This window comes from Sorex fumeus, unplaced genomic scaffold (assembly GCF_029834395.1).
Source record: "Sorex fumeus unplaced genomic scaffold, SorFum_2.1 ptg000030l, whole genome shotgun sequence".
Classification (NCBI taxonomy): domain Eukaryota; kingdom Metazoa; phylum Chordata; class Mammalia; order Eulipotyphla; family Soricidae; genus Sorex; species Sorex fumeus.
The window spans coordinates 9,975,389-9,997,614 of NW_026606087.1; the positions used below are offsets into that span (position 1 = coordinate 9,975,389).

The 22,226-nt window shown below is 41.0% G+C and overlaps 2 protein-coding genes across 2 annotated transcripts; both read left to right on the top strand.

Annotated features, from left to right (window-relative positions):
* Positions 1 to 334: 334 nt before the first annotated feature.
* Positions 335 to 3,588, top strand: NLRP10 (NLR family pyrin domain containing 10). The gene is made up of 2 exons (XM_056116339.1): positions 335 to 623; positions 1,886 to 3,588. Exons 1-2 carry the CDS (start codon positions 335 to 337, stop codon positions 3,586 to 3,588), a joined length of 1,992 nt encoding a protein of 663 aa, XP_055972314.1.
* A 15,558-nt stretch (positions 3,589 to 19,146) lies between these two features.
* On the top strand, positions 19,147 to 20,091 carry LOC130025289 (olfactory receptor 10A3-like). The gene has a single exon (XM_056116244.1). The coding sequence runs from the start codon at positions 19,147 to 19,149 to the stop codon at positions 20,089 to 20,091; it is 945 nt and encodes a 314-aa protein (XP_055972219.1).
* Positions 20,092 to 22,226: the final 2,135 nt, after the last annotated feature.

Consider the following 22,226-nt stretch of genomic DNA (forward strand, 5'->3'; position numbering starts at 1 on the left):
AGGAGGCTTACAGGGCCTGATAAACAATATTTGTAAGAGGGAAGGAGAGAGGGAGGAGAGAGATAGAGAGAGAGATAGAGACTCACACACCCACATACCTTCCTTGCGATTTGCCAACACCGATGATGACTGTCTTGCCTAGGAAAATCCCTCCGCTGTTTCATCTGTGCTTCTTTTCTTGGAACTCTGCTCCTTCTGGTCTCTCCGGGCCTGTGCTCCACGGCCTGGGCTGAGCTGCCTTGAGACTGCTCTCGCTGCTGCAGCTCTTCGCTCTCTTTTCACCTTCCACCTCCTCTCCCTGTGTCTGCAGGTTCCCCGTCTAAACAAGCTCTTCATGGCCAAGGCTATGGTCCGTAGCCCGCGTGAGGCATTGCTCTGGGCCTTCAATGATCTTGAGGAGAATAACTTCAAGATACTGAAGTTCCACTTGCGGGACAGAAGCCTGCAGGAGGGCCAGTGCCTGCTGGCCCGAGGGGAACTGGAGAGCCTGAGTCGCGTGGATCTGGCTTCCCGGCTGACTCTCATATATGGACACCAGGAGGCTGTGAAGGTGGTGCTCAAGGTCTTGACGGTCATGGGTCTGCTGGAACTTGTGGAGCAGCTCAACCACATTTGTCTGAATGGTGAGTGAGGCAGGGACGGGAGGGGTCTAGGCGGCCCTGTCCGCCTTCCCCATGTCACTCGCTGAGGCTCCCATAACTGGTGACTTGTGCCCTCTGCCCTTTCCCGGATACTCCAATACCTCAGTATTCTCTAGCTGAAGGACTCTGCAGGGATTTATTTATGGGGAGACCACACCAGTTTCTCATGACCCATCTTCTACATCTTGTGGAAGTGCCAGGGAAGGGTAGAGGATGAAGAGATTTGCTCAGAGATGGGAAATTGTACTGGTGAAGGGGTGTTGACTGAAAAAAATCATCAGACAGTGGGGGCTAGAATCTCTGTGTTTCTTTGCTCAGGTCAGCTGGACCCCATTGTCTGCTCTTTCAAGGAATCATGGACTGAGGCTACTCTAGAGAGTGGGCTGGGCTTGGAGCCCATATTTCTTATCTTCTTGTGTGGTCCCAGGGTGAGAGCGGGTTCCCTTCATGGACTCTTTTCATGTGTGAGGGTCCCTGACACAGATATTTCATATGTCGTGTCTCCATAGATTCAGAGTCTGGGTTCTGGCTCAGAAATGGCTCTGCCTTTAGCTCCCAGCCCCACCTTTATTGAAATCAGCTTCCTATTACCTCACCAGCCTTCTCATACCTTCCTCATAATCTGTCCTCACCATTTCACACAAACACTCATACACTCTCTCACATAGACTACTTAATATACACGTATTATTTTTTTAATTTTATTTTTTCTTTTTGGGTCACACCCGGCGATGCACAGGGGTTAATCCTGGATCTGCACTCAGAAATTACCACTGGTAGTGCTCAGAGGACCATATGGGATGCTGGGAATCGAACCCGAGGTGGCCGTGTGCAAGGAAAATGCCCTCTCCACTGTGCTATTCCTCCAGCCTTACACATATTCTTATGAACCCATATGTGTTGATACACACTGGCACAACAGCACTCCTTTCCTACACAAAAATTCATGAACTTCCATTAGCACCCATGTGAATGTAAGCATTCACTCACCTTCACACAGATACCCACACACTCATCTAGATGTTCATACATACATGCACATGGACGGACACACACACACAAGATCACACACACACACACACACACACAGAAATACAGTGGGCCTTCTTTAGGAAGCAAGAAATAGAACTCTCAGGGAGTGAGAAGTTGGAGGGCATAGAAGATGAGTGAAGTGCAGTGTTCAGCATTTGAAAGACTCAGTAAATTCCCATCTCATTCACTAACACCTAGTTTATCTGGGTCAGATTACAGAGAAATATACCGAGAGCATGTGCGCAGCCTGGAGGAGAGGCAAGAAGGAGGAGACAAGAGCAGCTATAACCAGCTGCTTCTGGTGGCCAAACCCAGCTCAGGGAGCCCAGAACTGCCTGCTTGTCCCATCCTAGAGCAAGACCTGGACTCAGTCACGGTGGAGTCTCTCTTTGATCCAAGGGAAAATCCCTGCAAACACCCACCCCTTGTGGTGCTGCAGGGGAATGCTGGCACTGGAAAGACAACACTGGTCAGAAAGATGGTGCTGGACTGGGCCTCCGGCACCCTCTACCCAGGCCAGTTCGATTATGTCTTCTATGTGAGTTGCAGAGAAGTGGTCCTGTTCCCGAAGGGCCGACTGGAAGAGTTCATCTTTTGGTGTTGTGGGAACAGTCAAGCTCCAGTCTCGGAGATTCTGAGGCAGCCAGAGAGGCTTCTGTTCATCCTGGATGGCTTTGATGAGTTGCAGAGACCTTTTGCAAAGGGATTGCAGAGGCCAACTCGGAGTTCCATGGAGGCTGTGCTGCACCTTCTAATTAAAAGGGAGATCCTGCCCAAGTCTTCCCTTCTCATCACCACTCGGCCTCTGGCTTTGCGAACTCTGGAATCTGTTCTGAAGCATCCACGTTTTGTCCACATCCTAGGCTTCTCAGAGGATGAGAGGAGGAAGTATATCAGCTCCTATTTCACAGATGAGGAGCAAGCTCGAAATGCTTTTGACATTGTTCAAAGAAATGGGGTTCTGTACAAAGCATGTCAGGTTCCTGGCATTTGTTGGGTGGTCTGCTCCTGGCTGAAGAGGCAGATGGAGAGAGGCAGAGAGGTTTCAGAAATGCCCAGTAATGACACTGATATATTCATGGCTTATGTCTCCACTTACCTTCCATGCAGTGACAGTGCTGGCAGCTCAGACCTTACGCGGAACAAAGTCCTGAAGGGTCTGTGTTCCTTGGCAGCAGAAGGGATCAAGCACCAGAGGTTCATGTTTAATGAAACTGACCTGAAGAACCATGATTTAGATGGTCCCAGTCTTGCTCCTTTCCTTTATAGTAGTGATTACCAAGAGGGACTTGAATTGAAGAAGCTCTATAGCTTTCACCACATTATTTTCCAGGAATTTTTTAATGCTGTTTCCTACCTAGTGAAAGAGGACCAGCAAGGGAAAGAGTCTCTTAGAGAAGTGAGTAGGCTGTTGCACGATGAGCAGCAGGCAGGGAATGAGGAGATGACACTCAGTATGCACTTTTTGTTGGACATATCCAAAAGAGAAAGCTCCTCAAACTTGGAGCTAAAGTTTTGTCTCAAAATTTCCCCCTCTATAAAGCAAGATCTGAAGCATTTTAAAGAACAAGTGGAATCCATGAAGCATAGGAGGACTTGGGACTTGGAATTCTCGCTGTATAATAAGACATTAAATAATCTGCTAAAGGGAGTTCAGATGGGTGACATATCATTTAAGATGAATCATTCAAATGAAAAGAAATCCAAGATTGGGAACTCATTTTATGTCAAAACCAGCTTGAGAGATGGTCAGAAAGAGGAGGAAAAATATCCTGTTGTGGGCAAAGGGACAGAAAAGAAGGCTTTGAGTGGAAAAAGACTGGAGGATGGAGGAGAGAGTAGCAGTAGAGCAGGACGCAGGGAAGTGGATATAGAAGAACCAGAAGGTCAAAAGAATCCTGGAGTGGAGGCATAGGAGGATAAAGGGAGAGGGGAAGACAAGAAATGAAGAGAAATGAAAGATGAACCATTAAGCTAATGAACCCTGAAAGAAGTGGAATGAAGATTTGGAATCTGTGATATTTTTAAAGTCATGGAAGATGAGCTCTTAGAAAAAGCCACATTTACTCTGAATGGCTCAGGTTTAGTTCTTTCAGCATCCCTTTCTGTCTGGAGGCTGCTTAAAAACTCCCATAGTCTAGCATCTTATTTCAGAAGCTTCCCTCATATATCAGGATTAGTGACTGTGCATATGGTTCTGTTTTTGACTCTTTCCTATAAAATAAACTTTCAAGTGATCAATTGTATGGTGGTAGATGGACACTAACTTTTTTGGGCAATCTTGATGTGGTAGCATATGCAGGTATCACATTATAATTCTGAAACTTAATATCTAAATAATGCTTTGAGTCAACATATCTTCCAAAAATATAGGTATCATATATATATTAAAGTTGTTCTGGTCTCTATGAAAAGTGGTACGGAGTGTCCTTTAAGAATAAAAATGCAAATTCCATATGATTCAGCAGTACTACTCAGGAATTTATCAGAAGTCTGAAAACACTACTTAAAAATGTTTTAAAAGTTCATGGCAACTTTATTCACAATAAGCAAAACATGAAAATAACCTAAATGCCCCAGAGAAAGGTTACGGACAATTCTTTTTTTTTTTAATTTTCAAAGTTTCAAGGATCGTTTTTGTGACTTTTCACAGTTGTTTCATGTCACCAATTCAGTCTGTTGCTTTGGCCCAAACATCTGAATCCAAGGCAACTCAACCTTCCATGATCAACTCAGGAGCCCATAGCACTAATTATTCACAGGAAACTTGATGACTCTATATTTAATAATTATATACTAGGATAACACATAGATTGCTTCTATATGCAGAATGCTTATTTAAGGAGCATCTTGTATTTGATTATTCAGTAGAGGATGGTTGGCATCTATTGAGTAGCTGTGCTGTGTGGACCCTCCACACTCAGTCTACACCATTGTTTGTGCTGGTTGTTTCTTTAGACTTTTAGGTAATCTGGAAACAGGAAATAGGTACCTAACCACTTTACTGGATTTTCATGGGGTCAAGGATGTCTTTTTTTTTTTTTTAAAATATATGGGCTGGAGCGATAGCACAGCGGTAGGGCGTTTGCCTTACAAGCGGCCAACATGGCCGACCCGAGTTCGATTCCTCCGCCCCTCTCGGAGAGCCCAGCAAGCTACCGAGAGTATTCGATATGCCAGACACAGTAACAACAAAGTCTCCAATGGAGACGTTACTGGGCCCGCTCGAGCAAATCGACGATCAACGGGAGGGCCTTGTTCTCTCTCTCTAGTATGGTTCAGTACCTTCGGATTATGAGATTAACATACCACCTTGTAGGAAGGGTATCTTGTTGAGTGTAGTCAGCAAGAAGAGAGGGAGATACAGAGTTACCTTTCTACTGTGTGGGATATAAAGAAACACAATAAGGGAATAACAACTGACCAAAAATAACAGAACCTATGAAGAGGTCCACAGCAGAGCCCACCATAGTAGAATGACCCGCGGTAGTGATGGGGGCACTGAGGGAGGATCCAGGGACAATGGTAGAGGGAAATAGATACACTAGTGAGGGAATTGATGTTGGAATGTTGTATGCATGAAACCTACCATTGACAGTATTATAAAATTGTAAAGCACGGTGACTAAAATAAAATAATAATAAAAAAAAGACAATAACATTCAATTAAAGTTTGTTTTACTTAGGAATTAAAACTATTTTAATTAAAAAATCAAACTTCCAACTCTATTCTTTTAAAGTACAATAATTTCTGATTTTTGCTTTGTCTGACTCTTTCCAACAGCTATTAAGGCTTTCATTTTTCCCCCTTTCTTACTCTTTTTATAAAGACTTTATCTGTTCAGGTTTTAGAGTGATCCTCACAATTAGAAAAGATGGCTATCATCCTTAAAAGAGAGAATAGTCTTTATTAAAGGCCCCAACAGAGAAATTGGTGGATGATTCTGACCTGAACATGGGTGGTTAACCACATGTTGAACAATCTCTTTGGTCTGAAAGATAAGCTCTTCACTGGATACACTGGGTACCAGAGTCCATGCCATACCTCAAAGGATTGAATGAAAAAGGACCAGTATTCCTAAAACATGGGGGAAAGTGTTTATTCAAGAAGAATAGTTTCGAGTAGACAAAATATACACACAGGTGTCAGTATGCCTGAGAGACAAGGGTTCTGTGAGATGCTGACTGAGGAATAGGCAACCAGATTCCTGTGTGAAGAATTCTGGAAAAATTAGTCCAGCCAGACTCCAGGGGCTGAGAAAGCCAAAGTTCTCCAGTCAGTCCCCTCTGTGGGTTGGAGAGGATGAATCACGGGAAAGTGAAGGCTGTGCCCAAAAGGAAGAAGCTCTCTCCCTAGGAAGCAATTATGGGAATATTTTCTGAAAAAGCAGGGTTGGAGAGTGGCTGGCAGAGGGAGGTATCAGACAGAAACCAACATGTTCCTCTAACTTTGATTTTCAGGGAAGAATGAAAACTTTCCCCCTAAGACTTATGGTACATATTTATACCAAAAAATTTTCTTTATCTAAAATTCAAATTTAAATGTGTTTATTGCTATTTGCTTGATTTGGAAACCAGAAATGGAAGAGAGTAGTAGTAGAGGAAGTAGAGGAAGCGGCTGCTGTTGCCACCCAGAGAAAAGCATCAGATGATATCACATCTATATTTAGGACAGACTCCCATCTCACACATTAGTGGCACTCTTAAAGGGAAAGTGACTTCCTGTAGAAATTAGCAAATGGTTGGGCTCCAGAGGTTGATTATAAGGGTGAATACTTCTGAATATTTTTGAGACTACTATGGAAGAATTGCCAGGAAAAGACAGAAATCATGTTAGTAAATTCTTGGCAACTTTGAGATTGTTTTTATTTTTGTTTTTTTTGGGGGACACATCCAGCAGTGCTCAGGACTTCCTCCTGGTTCTGTGCTCAAGGATCACTGCTGTGGGGAACACATGTGATGCTGGGATTCCACTAGGTTGGCTTCATTAAAAATATGCACCTTGACTATTGTTCTATCTCTCTGGTCCCACAATTTTGAGGTTGGGTAAGGTGGGCTACAGATGTCAGCACATGTGTCAGGGATGTGGTTATTAGATAGGTAGTGGATGACAGGAGTGAAATAACTTGGTTACTGTGAGGTGTTTTTACATGTACACAGAAGAGTCATCCAGTCTCGTGTCTTCTCATTTTAGTATCCTTTAAATTTATTTACTTTCTTTTATGCTGCACCTGGCAGTGCTCAGGACTTACTCCAGCTTTACTCTGAGATCACTCCTGATGGTGCTCCAGAGAGCATATGAAATGATGGAGATTGAACCTAAGTTGGCTGCATGCAAGGCAAGTACCCTACTTGCTGTACTATCACTCCAGCCCCTATTCATTTACCTTTTATGGGGGAATTTTTTTTCCTACCTTGCAATGCTCAGAGGACCATATATGACATGGGGGGTATTTGAAACTGGTTCCTGGATTAAGTTCATAGACACAGGGCACAGAGGCAAAAGCTGGTATATTGTTGACCCCTCCCTAGATACATAGTCACAGTGATACCTAAGTTCTTCTGTTTCCAAATCTTCCAGCAATAACTTTTCCCCAGTGCTTCAGTCCAGAGGCCAAGATTTTAACCCACCTCTATGAAACGAGATTTACACTGCTGCTCTGATTTTATTGTGATTTAAACTAGGGACATTGGTAGAGGGAAGGTCACATCAGTGGTGGTTTTGGTGTTGGAACACTGAATGCCTGGAACAACTGTTTGATGAACAATTCTGTAAAGTCAAGGTGTTTAAAAAAGTTTAATAGGAAAAAATGTTGGGTAACAAACTCAAGGCTTCACACCTGAGAGATTTGTGTTTGATCACTGAGCTGCATCTGCCCCAGTATGTATTTACTTAGGGGACACGGTGCTCTGTCTCTCTTGCCGCTTGCGTTCAGTGGTCTCAGGTCGCTTCCTCCACCCTGGGGAGGCCGATGGCCATAGGTAGGTGAAGGAAGGAACGAGGGCCAGGCTGGTTGGTGTCAGTTGCAGTTTATTCCATTCCCATCTCCATTAGCCTCTGATTCTCCTCCTGCTTTTTCCTCTCCCATGCTACTTCATTCTTCTTCTTGCTCTGGATTCTCCCCTCCACTCCTCCCCCCACACCCCCATCTTACAGTCTTAGTTACATAGCAATCATGTAGGGTGGTGATACAAAGAGGGGTTGAACTTTAACAAATCGACAAAGATAGGTAAAACCACTCCTTCAAGAGATTAACTCGAGGACAAAATCTCATCTAAGGAGATTACTCCAGATTACTTGGAGTTCTGCTCAAGGGCGGGATTAGGGTGTGTTGCTATCTTCTTTCCCAGCCAGTAATCCATTTAAATAGTTGTAGTAAATTTACTTCTAATATTTCCAGCAATGTGATTTTGTATGAGTAAAGTAAGAGATATAGCAAGCTTAAAGTTTGGTTCTTCCTGTAAACATCTCACTATATATTCCAGACCTCAATCCTCAGGCCAGGTTAGTCTTTCCTAACGAGCAGGGTCCTTATTCAGTTACCTCTTTTGGGTCATGACAGAGTTTGTCCATAACCATACTCTTGACTTACAGCTAAATGTTGTGGCGCTTTGGCCTGGCCCATTTTGATGCCAGGGTAGCTCACAGCTTGCCCTAGGTCCATTCAGTCCCTCGTCGGGATCCTGCTTTTGGGGTGCTAGGAACTAAAGGCAACTGAGATTTGAAAACAAGGTCTGAGTCAAGAAAACAAATGTCTTGGAGTGAATATTATTTGGAGTCAATTAACTCCCAAGTTACAAAAGCATAATATTAACTGTCCTCCTGTGTCCATACAAAAAGGACATTGCTTTAAAGTAAACTATGCAAAAGATGGGGAAAAATAATATTTAACTTATAACATAAGTTCAGTGTCCTTAGAAGGATCTGACCTTGCAAGTTAACAGAATCTGATTAGGGGTAAAAGGTGATTAACTGATTGGCAGGAGAGCACAGAGAAGAGTTTAGAGATAAACACAGAGGAATGAGAGTGACTCGGGAGCACTGTGATGACTGTAACCCAATAAACCTAAACTCCCTGTGGCAAGGGAGAAAGGGCAAACCAATGTTATCCTACACTCCAGGTCATTTTGAAGTGTTTATCCCTGAACTCTATCCCTGGATTGTTGCTATTACACGCAGCTTGTGGGCTTTTCTGCAGTGTACTCTCATAAATGGACCTCATAGGGATACTTCTGCAGGAGCAATGAGAAAGTTTACCTCATGTTGTATTTTTTTCTGTTTAATTTAAAAAGCTATCCCTCTTTTCTTTCTTTCCTTTGCTTGATACTGTTGCCACGCCTGACAGTTACATGCAATCTGGGATGCTTGAAAATTGAGTTGTGAGAAGCATGACAGCAGATTTTTTTAGAGCGCCACATGTGAGAGATTGTGAGTACTGGGGGTCATGTTCCTTTAGTCATGGTGCTCACATATATTGTGGTTTCACTGGGCATTGTACTGTGGTGCTGGCTGTGGAGAGTCAAATATTGTTACAGTGCTGGGAATCCCAAAGGGCAGAGTTTCAGGTACCAGGGTCAGTGCACTGGGAATTGTACTCACAGGCTCTTGCTTCCAAGATAGGTGCTTTATGCTACTGAAGACAACCTCATGATTTATTAAACACATTTTTTATTTTTTGAGGTAATATGGTTTATGGGCTCAAGAGTTTCGCTCATTTGCAGAGAAGCGATAAAGAGAGAAGAGCAGCAGTGCTGGCCTATGCGGCAGAAGTCTAGAAAAGCATTTGCAATTGCCGCCTGTCTTTCACCAAGTACAAGACCAAGATGACTGCCCTCCTACATCCTGATGGATTTATCATATCTTCCAGGAGGGCAATGGAGAAGATTATTTATGACTTCTACTCGGATCTCTTTGATAGCCACGTCCACCTTCCCACATACCAAATTCTGCAGGTTGGAGATGTCGTTCCCAATGTTCTCCCTTCTGAAATCCAACATGCCATTTCATTGGTAAAGAAGCAAGCAGCACCCGGCCCAGACAAGGTCAGACCTGAACACCTGAAGAACGTATCGTCAGTACTCATTAATATACTGGCTTGACTCTTCACACACTACCTGTCTGAATGCAAGGTTCTGTCCCAATGGAAAACCATCAAGACTATTCTACTATTGTACAAGAAGGAAGACATCCATGACATTGGCAACTATCACCCTATCTGCCTGTTGTTTGTCATCTACAAGGTGTTCATTCGAGTCATCCTGAATGGGATTGGCAGAACACTAAATGAAGGACAACCATGCGAGCAAGCCGGGTTCCGAAAAGGATTCAGCATGATTGACCATATTCACATGGTAACCAAACTCTTTGAGGTTTCTCAGAAGTTCAAGATGCCGCTCTGTTTATCGTTCATTCATTTAAAGAAGGCCCATGATTCTGTTGAGACTGAAGCTGTCAGCAAAGCTCTAGCAAAACAGGGCGTTTAAACTCAATACATCAGGATCCTCTGTGAGCTGTATTATGAATTCACTACTGGGATCTCACCATTCTACAAGGAATTGATCATCGATGTCAAGAGAGGGGTTCAGTAGGGCGATATCATTTCACCAAAACTCTTCAGTGCCACCCTTGAGAACGTCATGCAACTACTGGAATGGGAAGGAATGGGAGTGAAAATAGATGGTTGGCAACTACACCACCTCTGCTTTGCTGATGACATCGTTCTAATAACACCAAACATTAGCCAAGCGGCACAAATGCTGGTCAACTTCGATCGTGAGTGTGGAAAGATCAACTGCAGCTGAATCTCATGAAGACAATGTTTATGAGAAATGGACTTGTTCCTGATGTTCCATTCGCTCTCAATGGAACAACCATCTCTGAATGCAACAGTTATGGGTACCTAGGTTGAGAAGTCAACATGACGAATGACCTGGCACCTGAGTTGTTCAGAAGGAAGAGAGCAGCTTGGAACGCCTTCAAGAGCATTGAAGAAATAGCTAAGAGGACGAAGAACCTCCAGCTCCAGGCACATCTCTTTGATTCCACTGTTCTTTCTTCATTAACATATGCCTCAGAGACCTGGGCCCTACAAAAACAGAATGAGAATGCTATTTGGGTCTCCCAAAGAGGAATCAAAAGAGCTATGCTTGGAGTATGACGCTTCACTCAAGTGAGAGAAAGAATCTGGAGTTCCGACCTCTGTCGACAATCGAGAATCAGGGATGCTATCTCGTTTGCCAAGCCGTTGAAAATCAGATGGGCTGGACACGTAATGAGATTTGGGGACGACTGCTGAACTAGAGCCGTTACCAACTGGATTCCATGGGATGTCAAAAGATCACATAGCCGCCCACCTATGAGATGGTCAGACTTCTTCAAGACCCTGAATGATTGGTGTGAGGCTCTTTGTGTTCCTGGAGTGTTCAGACGCCACTGGGCTACACTAGCATCCAACAGGGACAAATGGAAACGTTACTGGCACCCACTCAAGCAAATTGATGAGTAATGGGATGTCAAGTGATCAAGTGATCAAGTGATGGTTTATGGGCTGGAGTGATATCACAGCAGGTAGGGTGTTTGCCTTGCATGTGACCGACCCAGGTTTGATTTCTTCATCCATCTAGGAGAGCCTGGCAAGATGCTAAGAGTATCCTGCCCACACAGCAGAGACTGACAAGCTTCCCGTGGTGTATTCGATATGCCAAAAACAGTAACAAGTCTCACAATGGAGATGTTACTGTTGCCTGCTTGAGCAAATCGATGAACAATGGGATGACAGTGCTATAGTGCTACAATTCTTACCTTAATCAAAATATTTAATCCATTGTCTATATTTATTTTACAGGTGAAGATAGAGTTCCTATTATCTCTCTTGCACTTCTTAACAATTGTGTAGAGTGGACTCTACCTTTTTACATTCAATTAATTTTAAATCAACCTTTTTTGGGAGGTGCTCCCAAGTGGTACACAGGAGAATGGGGGTGTTAGTCTCATATAATGTTATTTATATTCTACAAATGAGTGCAGTCATTCTATGTCTGTCTCTCTGACTCATTACATTTTGCATGATACTCTTTATGTCCATTTATTTATAAGCAATTTTCATGACTTTATCTTTTCTAACAGCTGCATAGTATTCCATTGCACAGAGGTATCAAAGTTTCTTTAACTAGTAGTATGTTCTCAGACACTGTTTTTTTTTTTTCCCGGATTTTGGCCATTGTGAACAGTGCTGTAATAAACATACAAGTGCAGTTGTCATTTCTACTGTGCATTTTTGCATCTCCAGGGTATGTTCCAGAAGGGGTATTGCTGGATCATATGGAAGCTCTATTTCTAATTTTTTGAGGAATGTCCATATTGTTTTCCAAAACGTCTGGACCAGTCAGCATTCCCACCAACAATAAATGAGAGTCCCTTTATCCCCACATCTGTGCCAGCACTTGTTGTTCTTTTTTTTTTATTTTTAAATTTTTTTTTTATTTTTTATAATTTATTTATTTATTGAATCACTGTGGGAAAAGTTGCAGAGCTTTCAGGTTTAGGTCTCAGTCATGTAAATATCAAACAAATTTCCCTTTACCAATACTTATTTTTTACCCCAAACCCCAATAGAACTCCACCTCCCACCCCTCCCAATTCCTGTGAGGCAGATGAGTTCTAGTTAACACTCTATCTACTTTGACTAGATTCATTGTTTCGATAAAAGATGCACCATTATTATTTAGAGTTTACGACCCCACCCCCAAATCAGATATGCTGAAAAAGCGTTGTGAAATGATTTGCTTTCTACAGCTGGATTTAAGAATTAAATGATGTCGCGGCTATCGCGGCCGCGCGGTTTTGGATTTCTGCTATTTTACTTATTAACCCTGGAAGTATTTCTATTAAGAGTTAGATAGTTAAGAGATTGGTTTCTGTGCTCTGGAGTCGTGGCCGTGCCAGAGAGCCGCTCGTGGGGGGCAACTGGTGACCTCGGTAGGGCGTGAAGGATGGACCGGAACACCCCCCTTCCCATGAGGTCCCTGCCGCCCCCGACCCCTGGCTCAAACCTGCTGTCCACAAGGCTCTTTCTTTCCAGAGAGGAGAGAGCACTTGTTGTTCTTGTTCTTTTTGATGTGTGCCAGTTTGAGGCTGAGACTCGACTATATATTTTTACCTTTTAATTTTTTTTTATTGAATCCTAGTGAATTACAAAGTTACAAAGTGATTCATGATTGAGTTTCAGACATACAATGTTCTAACACCACTCCCTTCCCTAGTTCTCTTTTCCCTCCAACAATGTCTATAGTTCACCCCATGACATATGCCCTTGCGACCCTCCCTCCCCTAAGGCAGGCACTTTTTTCTTTTTAGGCACTTTAGTTTACATTTGCTCGAGCAGGCCCAGTAACGTTTCCATTGGAGACTTTGTTGTTACTGTGTCTGGCATATCAAATACTCTCGGTAGCTTGTCGGGCTCTCCAAGAGGGGCGGAGGAATCGAACTCGGGTCGGCCATGTTGGCCGCTTGTAAGGCGAATGCCCTACCCACTAACATTACTGATCGGACAGCATACGTATCACTTTACTTCGTTTCAGTGCCCAATATCCTCCATAGTATCCACTTCCTTCAAGCATTATTTTATTTTTTTTTTGTAATAATATATATATTTATTACAGCGGGTAGGGCGTTCGCCTTACAAGCGGCCAACATGGCCGACCCGAGTTCGATTCCTCCGCCCCTCTCGGAAAGCCCGGCAAGCTACTGAGAGTATTCGATATGCCAGACACAGTAACAACAAAGTCTCCAATGGAGACGTTACTGGGCCCGCTCGAGCAAATCGAGCAAATTTTTGTGCTTAGGTTTCAAGTATTTTTTTAGTGGTCCCTTCTCTGATTTCTCTCCCCCTAGTGGTGAACACCCACTGAAGACCAGTTCTGATCTTCATTTCTTACTTTTTTTTTCAATGTATAAAACATTTATTTTATTGATTAAGGCATTTTATAGGTGCCAATTTTATTTATTTATTTATTTATTTTAAAATTTTTATTAGTGAAACACCATGAGGTACAGTTGTAGACTTACAATTTTTTGTGCTTGGGTTTCAGTTATACAATGATTGAGTACCCATCCTCCACCAGTGCCCATTCTCCACCACCACTAATCCCAGTATCCCTCCCACTCCTCATCCCCCCATCACACCCTGCCTCTGTGGCAGGGCATTCCCTTTTGTTCTCTCTCTCCTTTTGGGTGCTGTGGTTTGCAAAAGAGGAATTGAGTGGCAATCATGTTCGGTCTATAGTCTACTTTCAGCATGCATCTCCCATCCTGGGCGGATCTTCCCAACACCCTTTATTTTGTGCTCCCTTCTCTAAAGAAACTTTGGTATATCTACACAATGCTCTTCATTTCTATAACCTTTGGACATTTATTATTCCTCTACTATGTTTCCTTATATCCTACATATGAGAGAGCATATTCTGTGTCTGTTCGTCTCACTCTGACTAACTTCACTCAGCAGATACTCTTTAGATTCATCACATGGCAGCCTGACTTTATTTTTCCTATGGACAAATATTATTCCATTGTGAATATGTAGCATAGTTTCTTTATTCATTTATCTGTTCTTGGGTCCTTAGGTTGTTTTCAGTTTTTGGATAATGTAAATAGTGCTGCAGTGAACAAGGGTTCAAAATCACAATGCGGACATCTCTTTTTAGGCCTATGGTGTTGTATTTTTATTTTATTTTATTTTATTTGCGTTGTATTTTTAAAGATGTGTCTAGCTTCAGTGTTAGGGAACATCCTACTCATGTTTTTATCTACATATTTTATGGGTTCAGATCTGATACCAAGGTATTTAATCCATATGTATACATCTCATCTTATCTCATCTGCCCCCCCGTTGTTCATCGATTTGCTCGAGTGGGCCCAGTAACGTCTCCATTGTGAGACTTCTTGTTACTGTGTTTGGCATATTGAATACTCTTGGTAGCTTGCCAGGCTCTCCAAGAGGGGTGGAGGAATCGAACCCGGCTCGGCCGGGCTGGCTGCGCGCAAGGCAAATGCCCTACCGCTGTGCTATCACTCCAGCCCTATATATATATATATATATATATATATATATATATATATATTGCATGTGGCTGACCAGTTTTCCCAACAACACTTGCTGAAGAGGTTTTTCTTGCTTCACTTAATAAATTTTGACCCTTGGTTGAAGATTAACTGACCATATACCCAAGAATATATCTCTGGATTTTCAGTTATATTTAATTGATCTGAGAGTTTGTCTTTCTTCCAATACCCTGCTGTTTTAATTACTACCACTTTTTAGTACAATTTGAAGTTAGGGAAAGTGAAGCCTCCCATCTTCTTTGCTCCTAGGATTGCTTTATATTTATTGTTCTATAAGAATTTCAGGAATGTTTGATCTATTTCTTTGAAAAATTTTATAAGGACTGTATTGAATGCAGCTTGGGGTGTTTTTATTTCGCGTCTGGTGGGGCGGGGGCAGGACTGACTCCTGGCTCTTCACTCGGGAATCCCTCATGGGGTGCTGGGGATTGAACCCGAGCCACCTGCGTGCAAGGCGAGTGCTGTCCCCGCTCTGCTATCCTTCCGGACCGAATATGTATAATGCTTGGGTAATATTGCCATTTTGACAGTATTGATCATTCCAATGCATGAGCAGGGAATGTGTTTCCATTTCCTTGTGTAGACTTTTATTTCTTTTAGATGTCTTATAATTTTCTTTCTATGGGTCTTTCACCTCTTATTAAAATTATTTGTAGGTACTTTATTTTCTGGGACACAATTGTGAATAGGATTGCTTTATTAATTTCTCTCTTTCCTCTTTTATTATTTGCATATAGAAAAGCCATGGACTTTTGTGTGTTGATTTTGCTTCTATGAGCTTTTTTGTAGAGTATTTAAGACTTTCTAAATATGGTATAATGTCATCTGTAAATAGTGAGAGTTTGACTTTTTTTCCTTTGACTACATTTTTAATGGGGATATCCTGGTGGAATAAGCTCTCTTGAGAGAAGAGGTGTGTATTCTATATAGAATCAAGAAAGTGTTGCTCCACAGTGTACTATTAATTTTTCTTCTGTTTACATGGGTAATTCTATGTGAGTTGGTTTTAATTTCTCCAGAGAAGGATGTTCCTAGAACTAACAATCTATTGAAACATACTTTTAGAACATCAGTGAATTGAATCACTGGACTTGACTTACAGGAGATTTTTCTCTAACTAAAGAGGCAAAACAGCTGATTAAATGGAATGAAAATAAGAGAAATAAATAGGTAACCACCAAAGAGCTTACTTATATGTTTTTTAGTGGTTTTGCTATTTATATCTCCTCATTGAGAATTGAAGATACTGTAAAGTGACAATTCAGAGATCTGGTAAGTGTGCCAACTTCTCTGACTTTCATACTCACTTGAAAGAATAAACAATGTAAAAGTTACAAAGAGTTTAGCTGTACTAATAATTAGTTCATAGAGGATTATAGTTGATTTGGGACGTGATCAGATATAAGGCCAGTCACACGAAAGATAAAACTCTTAGGAGGGAATGTTTTACTCAAAGTAATAATAGAAATACAAAAGCAGATTCAGATGAATGTGTTAGTGAATAACTAAGATTAGAATTAGGGAATTTTATGTTAAATGGAAACACGTGAAAAATTCAGAATTGATACCCCACAAAAAAGGTCTCATGGAGGCAGCAGTTTCACTCTCTTCCACAACATTGTCAACCCACAGAAGTTGGTAATTAAATTTTTTTTATCATTTTCATTTTGGGCCACATCTGACAGTGCTCAGTGCTTACTCTTGGCTCTTTACTCTGGATCACTCCTGGAGGGCCTCGAGGGACTATTTGTGGTGCTGGGGACTGAATCTGGGTCAGCAGCATCAAAGAGAGTTTTCTACCAGCTGTACTATCTACCCAGCCCCAGAAGTTGATATTTTTGAAATAGGATGCTGTAAATTTTCTTATTTTGATTTATGTTATTTTTAATTTTCCATGGAGATAATATACCTCTGTATATTAGGTATGGTACCTGGATCTTTTTTTCCTGAAAACTTATCTTTTTTAATTTAAAGGTTGTTTTGATATAAAAGATAGTGTTTGAAGTTAATATAGGTATTTGATTTTGATATATCATCATGACCAACTCAATCAGTTACCCATCCCTCCCTACTGATGTTCTCTCAGCTGAAGAGAACATGTCCAGTTTTTGGATTTCTTGTTATTCTGTACCTTTAGTTTCCTCCCTCCCTATAATGAAATTTTACTAATTTTTAAAGCATTATCCAAGGTCAGTAGGCCTGCAGTTTTGTGATTAGTATTATCGCTTCTCATCATTTTGATCTGAGCAAGTCACCCTTCTTTGTGTACTTTCTTCCTTCCACATATGATCCTATAATCAATGCTTTGCTGGGATTATGGTTGCTGTTTCTCCCTCTCGCCTTAGAGATACTTTTTTTTTGCCTTTTGGGTCACACCTGGCAATGCTCAAGTGTTACTCCTGGCTAAGCACTCAGGAGTCACTCCTGGCAGTGCTCAGGAGACCATATGGAATGATGGGAATCGAACCCGGGTTGGCCTTGTGCAAGGCAGACACCCTACCTGCTGTGCTATCACTCCAGCCCCTTAGAGATGCTTTTTTTCTGCTTAAATTCCTAAAGACTGTGTTACTGAGGTTTCTTTGAAACGTGAGGTTGACTGGAGGAAGAGAATACTATATTACTAATAGGAGAACTTGAAAGTCTGGTAGACAGAGTTTTACTACTTTGGTGGAGTGATGAGGACTAGGATAGAACAGAATTAGTATTTTTCAGCCTTGGAACTCTTATTACCTTGTTTCTTTTACATAGTCCCCAATCATACCAGTTGGCCCCATGATCTGAAGCCATGATACCCTATTTATGTGGCCCTTCACCTGTGGCCCCTTGGTTACCTTCAGGTCCCTCAGGGGTGTCATGTGGTGTTGGCTATGAAACACTGGGTTAGAGAAGGTAAATAAGAACTCATGGAAGTCATGGGTGTGAATTTTTCGCATACAGGAGTTTGGAGATGTGTGTAAGGGGAAAGTGAGACACACAGTTTAAGTGAAGATAAATGAGGTGAGCCAGAATTTCAGATGTAAGACATAAAATTCTGATAATAGATAGGGTTCTGGGAACAGGGAAGAGTTTGATTACTTGGGGAGGAGATGAGTGGGCAAGTGAGGTGGTCTTACCAGAGATGGGGTTGGGAAGAGCAGTTGAAGAGCAGCATCTTGGCGGAAGATGGTGAGTTGTGATAGAACTAACTGGTCTAAAGTTCTCCTGTCACCCACTGTCCAACCCTGCTCCAGACCGGCTTTCATGTAATTGGACGGTAAACTCTGCATTTACTAAAAAATAAATCAGAGAATTAGCCATGTCAGAGCCAGAAGAGATGTTTAATCTTATTCCTGCTTCTAACAAAGGGGAACCTGAGTCAAGTCATAGCTGATTTACTGTTTCCATCCCAGTTGAGGTCAAAAATTTCTTCAAAAGCCAAAGATTATTTCTGATGCTCTTCATTTCTCATATTTGTGATATTCCTTTGTACCATATGTTCCCTAAGAAAGCACAAAAATAAAATTGAAATAATTAAAATAATTTGAAAATAAAAATAAAATAATTTTTAATATTGAAATTTAAATGCATTCAGAATTTTTATTTTCATAACAAATATTTCTACAAAATTCATCGACACTTGATGGAATTTTATCTGTCATAATTTTTATATTTTTGCTTGTTTATTTAAATCACCCAGTAAAGGCCCTCCCGTTGATCATCGATTTGCTCGATTTGCTCGAGCAGGCCCAGTAACGGCTCCATTGGAGACTTTGTTGTTACTGTGTCTGGCATATCGAATACTCTCGGTAGCTTGCCGGGCTCTCCGAGAGGGGCCTAGAGTATTCGATATGCCAGACACAGTAACAACAAAGTCTCCAATGGAGAAGTTACTGGGCCCGCTCAAGCAAATCGATGATCAACGGGAGGGCTTTTACTTTTACTTTTACTTTACTTTAAATCACCTAATTTGAAAAAAATTAAAATATAAATGCAATAAAAGACCAAATATGCATACATCAGTAATATAGACAATGGATCTAAGTAGTATAATGTTTGTATATGTTTTTTTTTCTGTATATGTTTTAAGAATGGGAAATTTCTTCTAGCAAACAAGTTTCCAGAGAATATCAGTTGTTACTTTGTATTTTTAAAACAAGGTTGCCAGCCAAAAAGTTTCAACTCTTCATTTGTTTTTGAAAAATTCATTATACCAATATAGACACTATTCTCAAATAGAAGATCTGCTAAAAACTTCATTACAACTCAGCCTTACATCGTTTGTGAAGAATTTCAGATTCACACTCTCAGCTCCTGGACTGTAACTTGATAACTTATATACAATGACCATAAAAAGTACACATGCCTCACTGCTGAAATGAAAAGGTTGAATCAGAGCTCTGTGGTTGAATTCGTCCTTCTGGGATTTTCTAACTATCCTGAACTGCAAGAGCTACTCTTTGGGGTTTTCCTGGTTGTTTACCTGATGATCCTGATGGGAAATGCTATCATTTTAGTTGTCATCTCCATGGAACACAGTCTCTATGTTCCCATGTACCTGTTTCTCCTGAATTTGTCTGTGGTGGAGGTGGGTTTAAGTTCAGCCATTATGCCTGAAATGCTGGTAGTCCTTTCCACAGAGAATACTATAATTACTTTTGCAGGCTGCTTTGCACAGATGTATTTCATTCTACTTTTTGGTGCGACTGAATGTTTTCTCCTTGGGGCCATGGCCTATGACCGATATGCTGCAATATGTCATCCACTCAACTACCCAGTGATAATGAACAAAAGTGTTTTCATAAAATTAGTAATATTCTCTTGGGGCTCAGGGATGGTGGTGGCTATTTTGCAGACGACATGGGTATTTAGTTTTCCTTATTGCGGCCACATTAAGATTAACCATCTCTTCTGTGAGACTCCCCCAGTGCTAGAGCACGCATGCGCAGACACCTTTCTGTTTGAAATCTATGCTTTCACGGGCACTATTCTGATTGTTTTGGTCCCGTTCTTATTGATTCTCTTGTCTTACGTTCGAATTCTCTTTGCTATCCTGAAGATGCAATCAACTACTGGGAGGCAAAAGGCCTTTTCTACTTGTGCTTCCCATCTCACATCTGTGACCCTCTTCTATGGCACCGCAATTATGACTTATATACAACCCAAATCTGGTTATTCTCCAGAAACCAAAAAAGTGATGTCATTGGCTTACACCTTACTAACGCCGCTGCTGAATCCACTGATTTACAGTTTGAGAAATAGTGAAATGAAAAGAGCCTTGGTGAAATTATGGAAAAGAAAAGTAGATTTACAAACGTTTTGACTAACCTTGCAATTATATGCTATTGGAACACTGCATGACTGAACTGTATTGAAATCAAGAGAGGATCTATTTGCATTTCTTGGTGTGAATATATTTAATTTTTAAATACTTCCAAGTTATGAATATATTATGTATCTCTCTGATGGTGAATTGTTATTATTTTTGTAAAAGTATGCTTTAAATATGTAGTACTAATTTATTTCTCTCATGATACACTGTCATTATGAATTATTTTTATAATTTTAGACAAAGCTTCAATAAATACTATTTTTTTGTGAATTGTTGATTTATATCTGTGTGACAAATTTCTCAGTGAGGGTCTGATGTAATTAAGAATGTCTTTACTTGTAAATTTTAGTAGCTTTAGCAGAATTATTTTTCCATAATCGTTATGGGTGGTTGAGGTCCACTTAAGCATTAATATGGAAGATCTAAAGAATAAAGAGCTGAGTTTTTTATTTGTTCCCTAAATATGTAAAGAAATCACACTTATTTTGGGGTGACCAAAGTGATTCTATTTCAGAATCTCACACAGGTTATTAAAAAAAATCATGTGTTTTTTTCTTAAACACCCAAAGAACTGCATGGAATTTTCTCTGACACCTGAATTAACATAACAGAAATCTCTCTAGTATTAGAATACTGATTCTAGAGACACTTGTAGTATTTCCCTTGTACATATAGCATGTCCCAGGTTCTTTATAAAAGCAGCTAATTACTGTTTCTAATTTTGGAAGAGTAAGCAATGACCAGTTTGCTTATATTTTTCATGGTTTTGATTCACATTAGCAGCAATGTGAACTTTCCCTAACAAGTACTATCTTGCCACACTTGAAACATTTACTCCCTGTTAGAAACCTGACAAGAGTATTTTTTGCCACCCCACTTTACTTAAGCACTGTGGTTTACAAAGTTATTCACGACGATTTGTTTCAGGCATTCAATATTACAACACCAATCCCACCACCACTGTCACCTTCCTTCTACCATTGCCTCCATTTTCCCAACCATCCCTAAAGCCTGCCCTGGTAGTAGGCCCACAATAATTTATTTATACTTTATTAAATGTCTAATGAAATGATCAAAAAATATTTCCATAGAAGAAAATTTGTAAAACTTGTTCTATCTCCCCATGGGGACATTAAGTCCTTGTCTAGGGGTTTACTAAACTATTATAAGTTAAGTGTTTTGTGTTTTTTTCTCAGTTGAGATTAGTTGGCTACTGCATTATATTTCCAATTTCCATTCAATCTGGTGTGCTACTACTGGGATGTTAGTGTTGTAGTGTTTGGAGATGTTGCTCCAGAAAATCTAGAATATTTAACTGGGCAGTCTGGCCTGAGGCATGGCCCTAGCTTTGAGGTGTGGGAAAGATTGCCAGGGGTTTGTTTGGGCAGGAGCTGGCCTTCCCTACTTGGGTTGCCCTTGAGGTTTCAGCCGGGAACAGGTGTCCCAAAAGTTTTAGGGCTAGTTGATCTCTTTTTGAGATTTATTTATTCATTTATTTATCTTAGTAGGATAAGGCTGGTAGATGAGCTTACATGGCCCTGGCAGTGGGACATAGGCATGGCTACTGGTTCTTTCAGAAGTCTGGAGAAGTGGGGGGAGGTCACCCATCCTGACTCCCAGAAGGCCTGGAGATTTCAGCCACAAAGACCTGTGTACTCAAAGTTTTCGGCAGACTAGGTTCCCTGTGGTGCTCATTCCTGAGGCAGTGGATTCTGGCTGGAGGCATGGCAGTCTTTGGGGTGTGGCAACAATTGCTCGGGCTCTATTTGGTGGGAGCTGGCCTGCCCCCCAATAGGACCATCTTTATTGCATGTATTATATAAGTGCCTAAGTCCCTAAACAATGAAAACTTCAAAACACTCAAGAAATTATTTTTAATCATGATATAATTTTTGTTCTTCTATATGAAGCATGATTTTCTACTTACTATGAGAAAAATAACAGAAAATAATCAACTGTGTGTCTTCAGTGAGTTTACAATCTAGTAGATAAAAAAAATAACTACTTAATGAAAAGCAGTAATTGTGTATACTCAATGAAAAAAAGATATCATGTATTTTTTTTTACAAGTGATAGTACAGTGGATAGGGCGTTTGTCTTGCATGCGGCTGACCCGGCCTACCTGG

Bases quoted from the DNA above. Each gene is read 5' to 3' on its own strand.
- NLRP10 (XM_056116339.1), top strand. From the start codon at position 335: ATGGCCAAGGCTATGGTCCGTAGCCCGCGTGAGGCATTGCTCTGGGCC. The intron at 624-1,885 runs GTGAGTGAGGCA...TATCTGGGTCAG, and splicing joins CAACCACATTTGTCTGAATG to ATTACAGAGAAATATACCGA.
- LOC130025289 (XM_056116244.1), top strand. From the start codon at position 19,147: ATGAAAAGGTTGAATCAGAGCTCTGTGGTTGAATTCGTCCTTCTGGGA.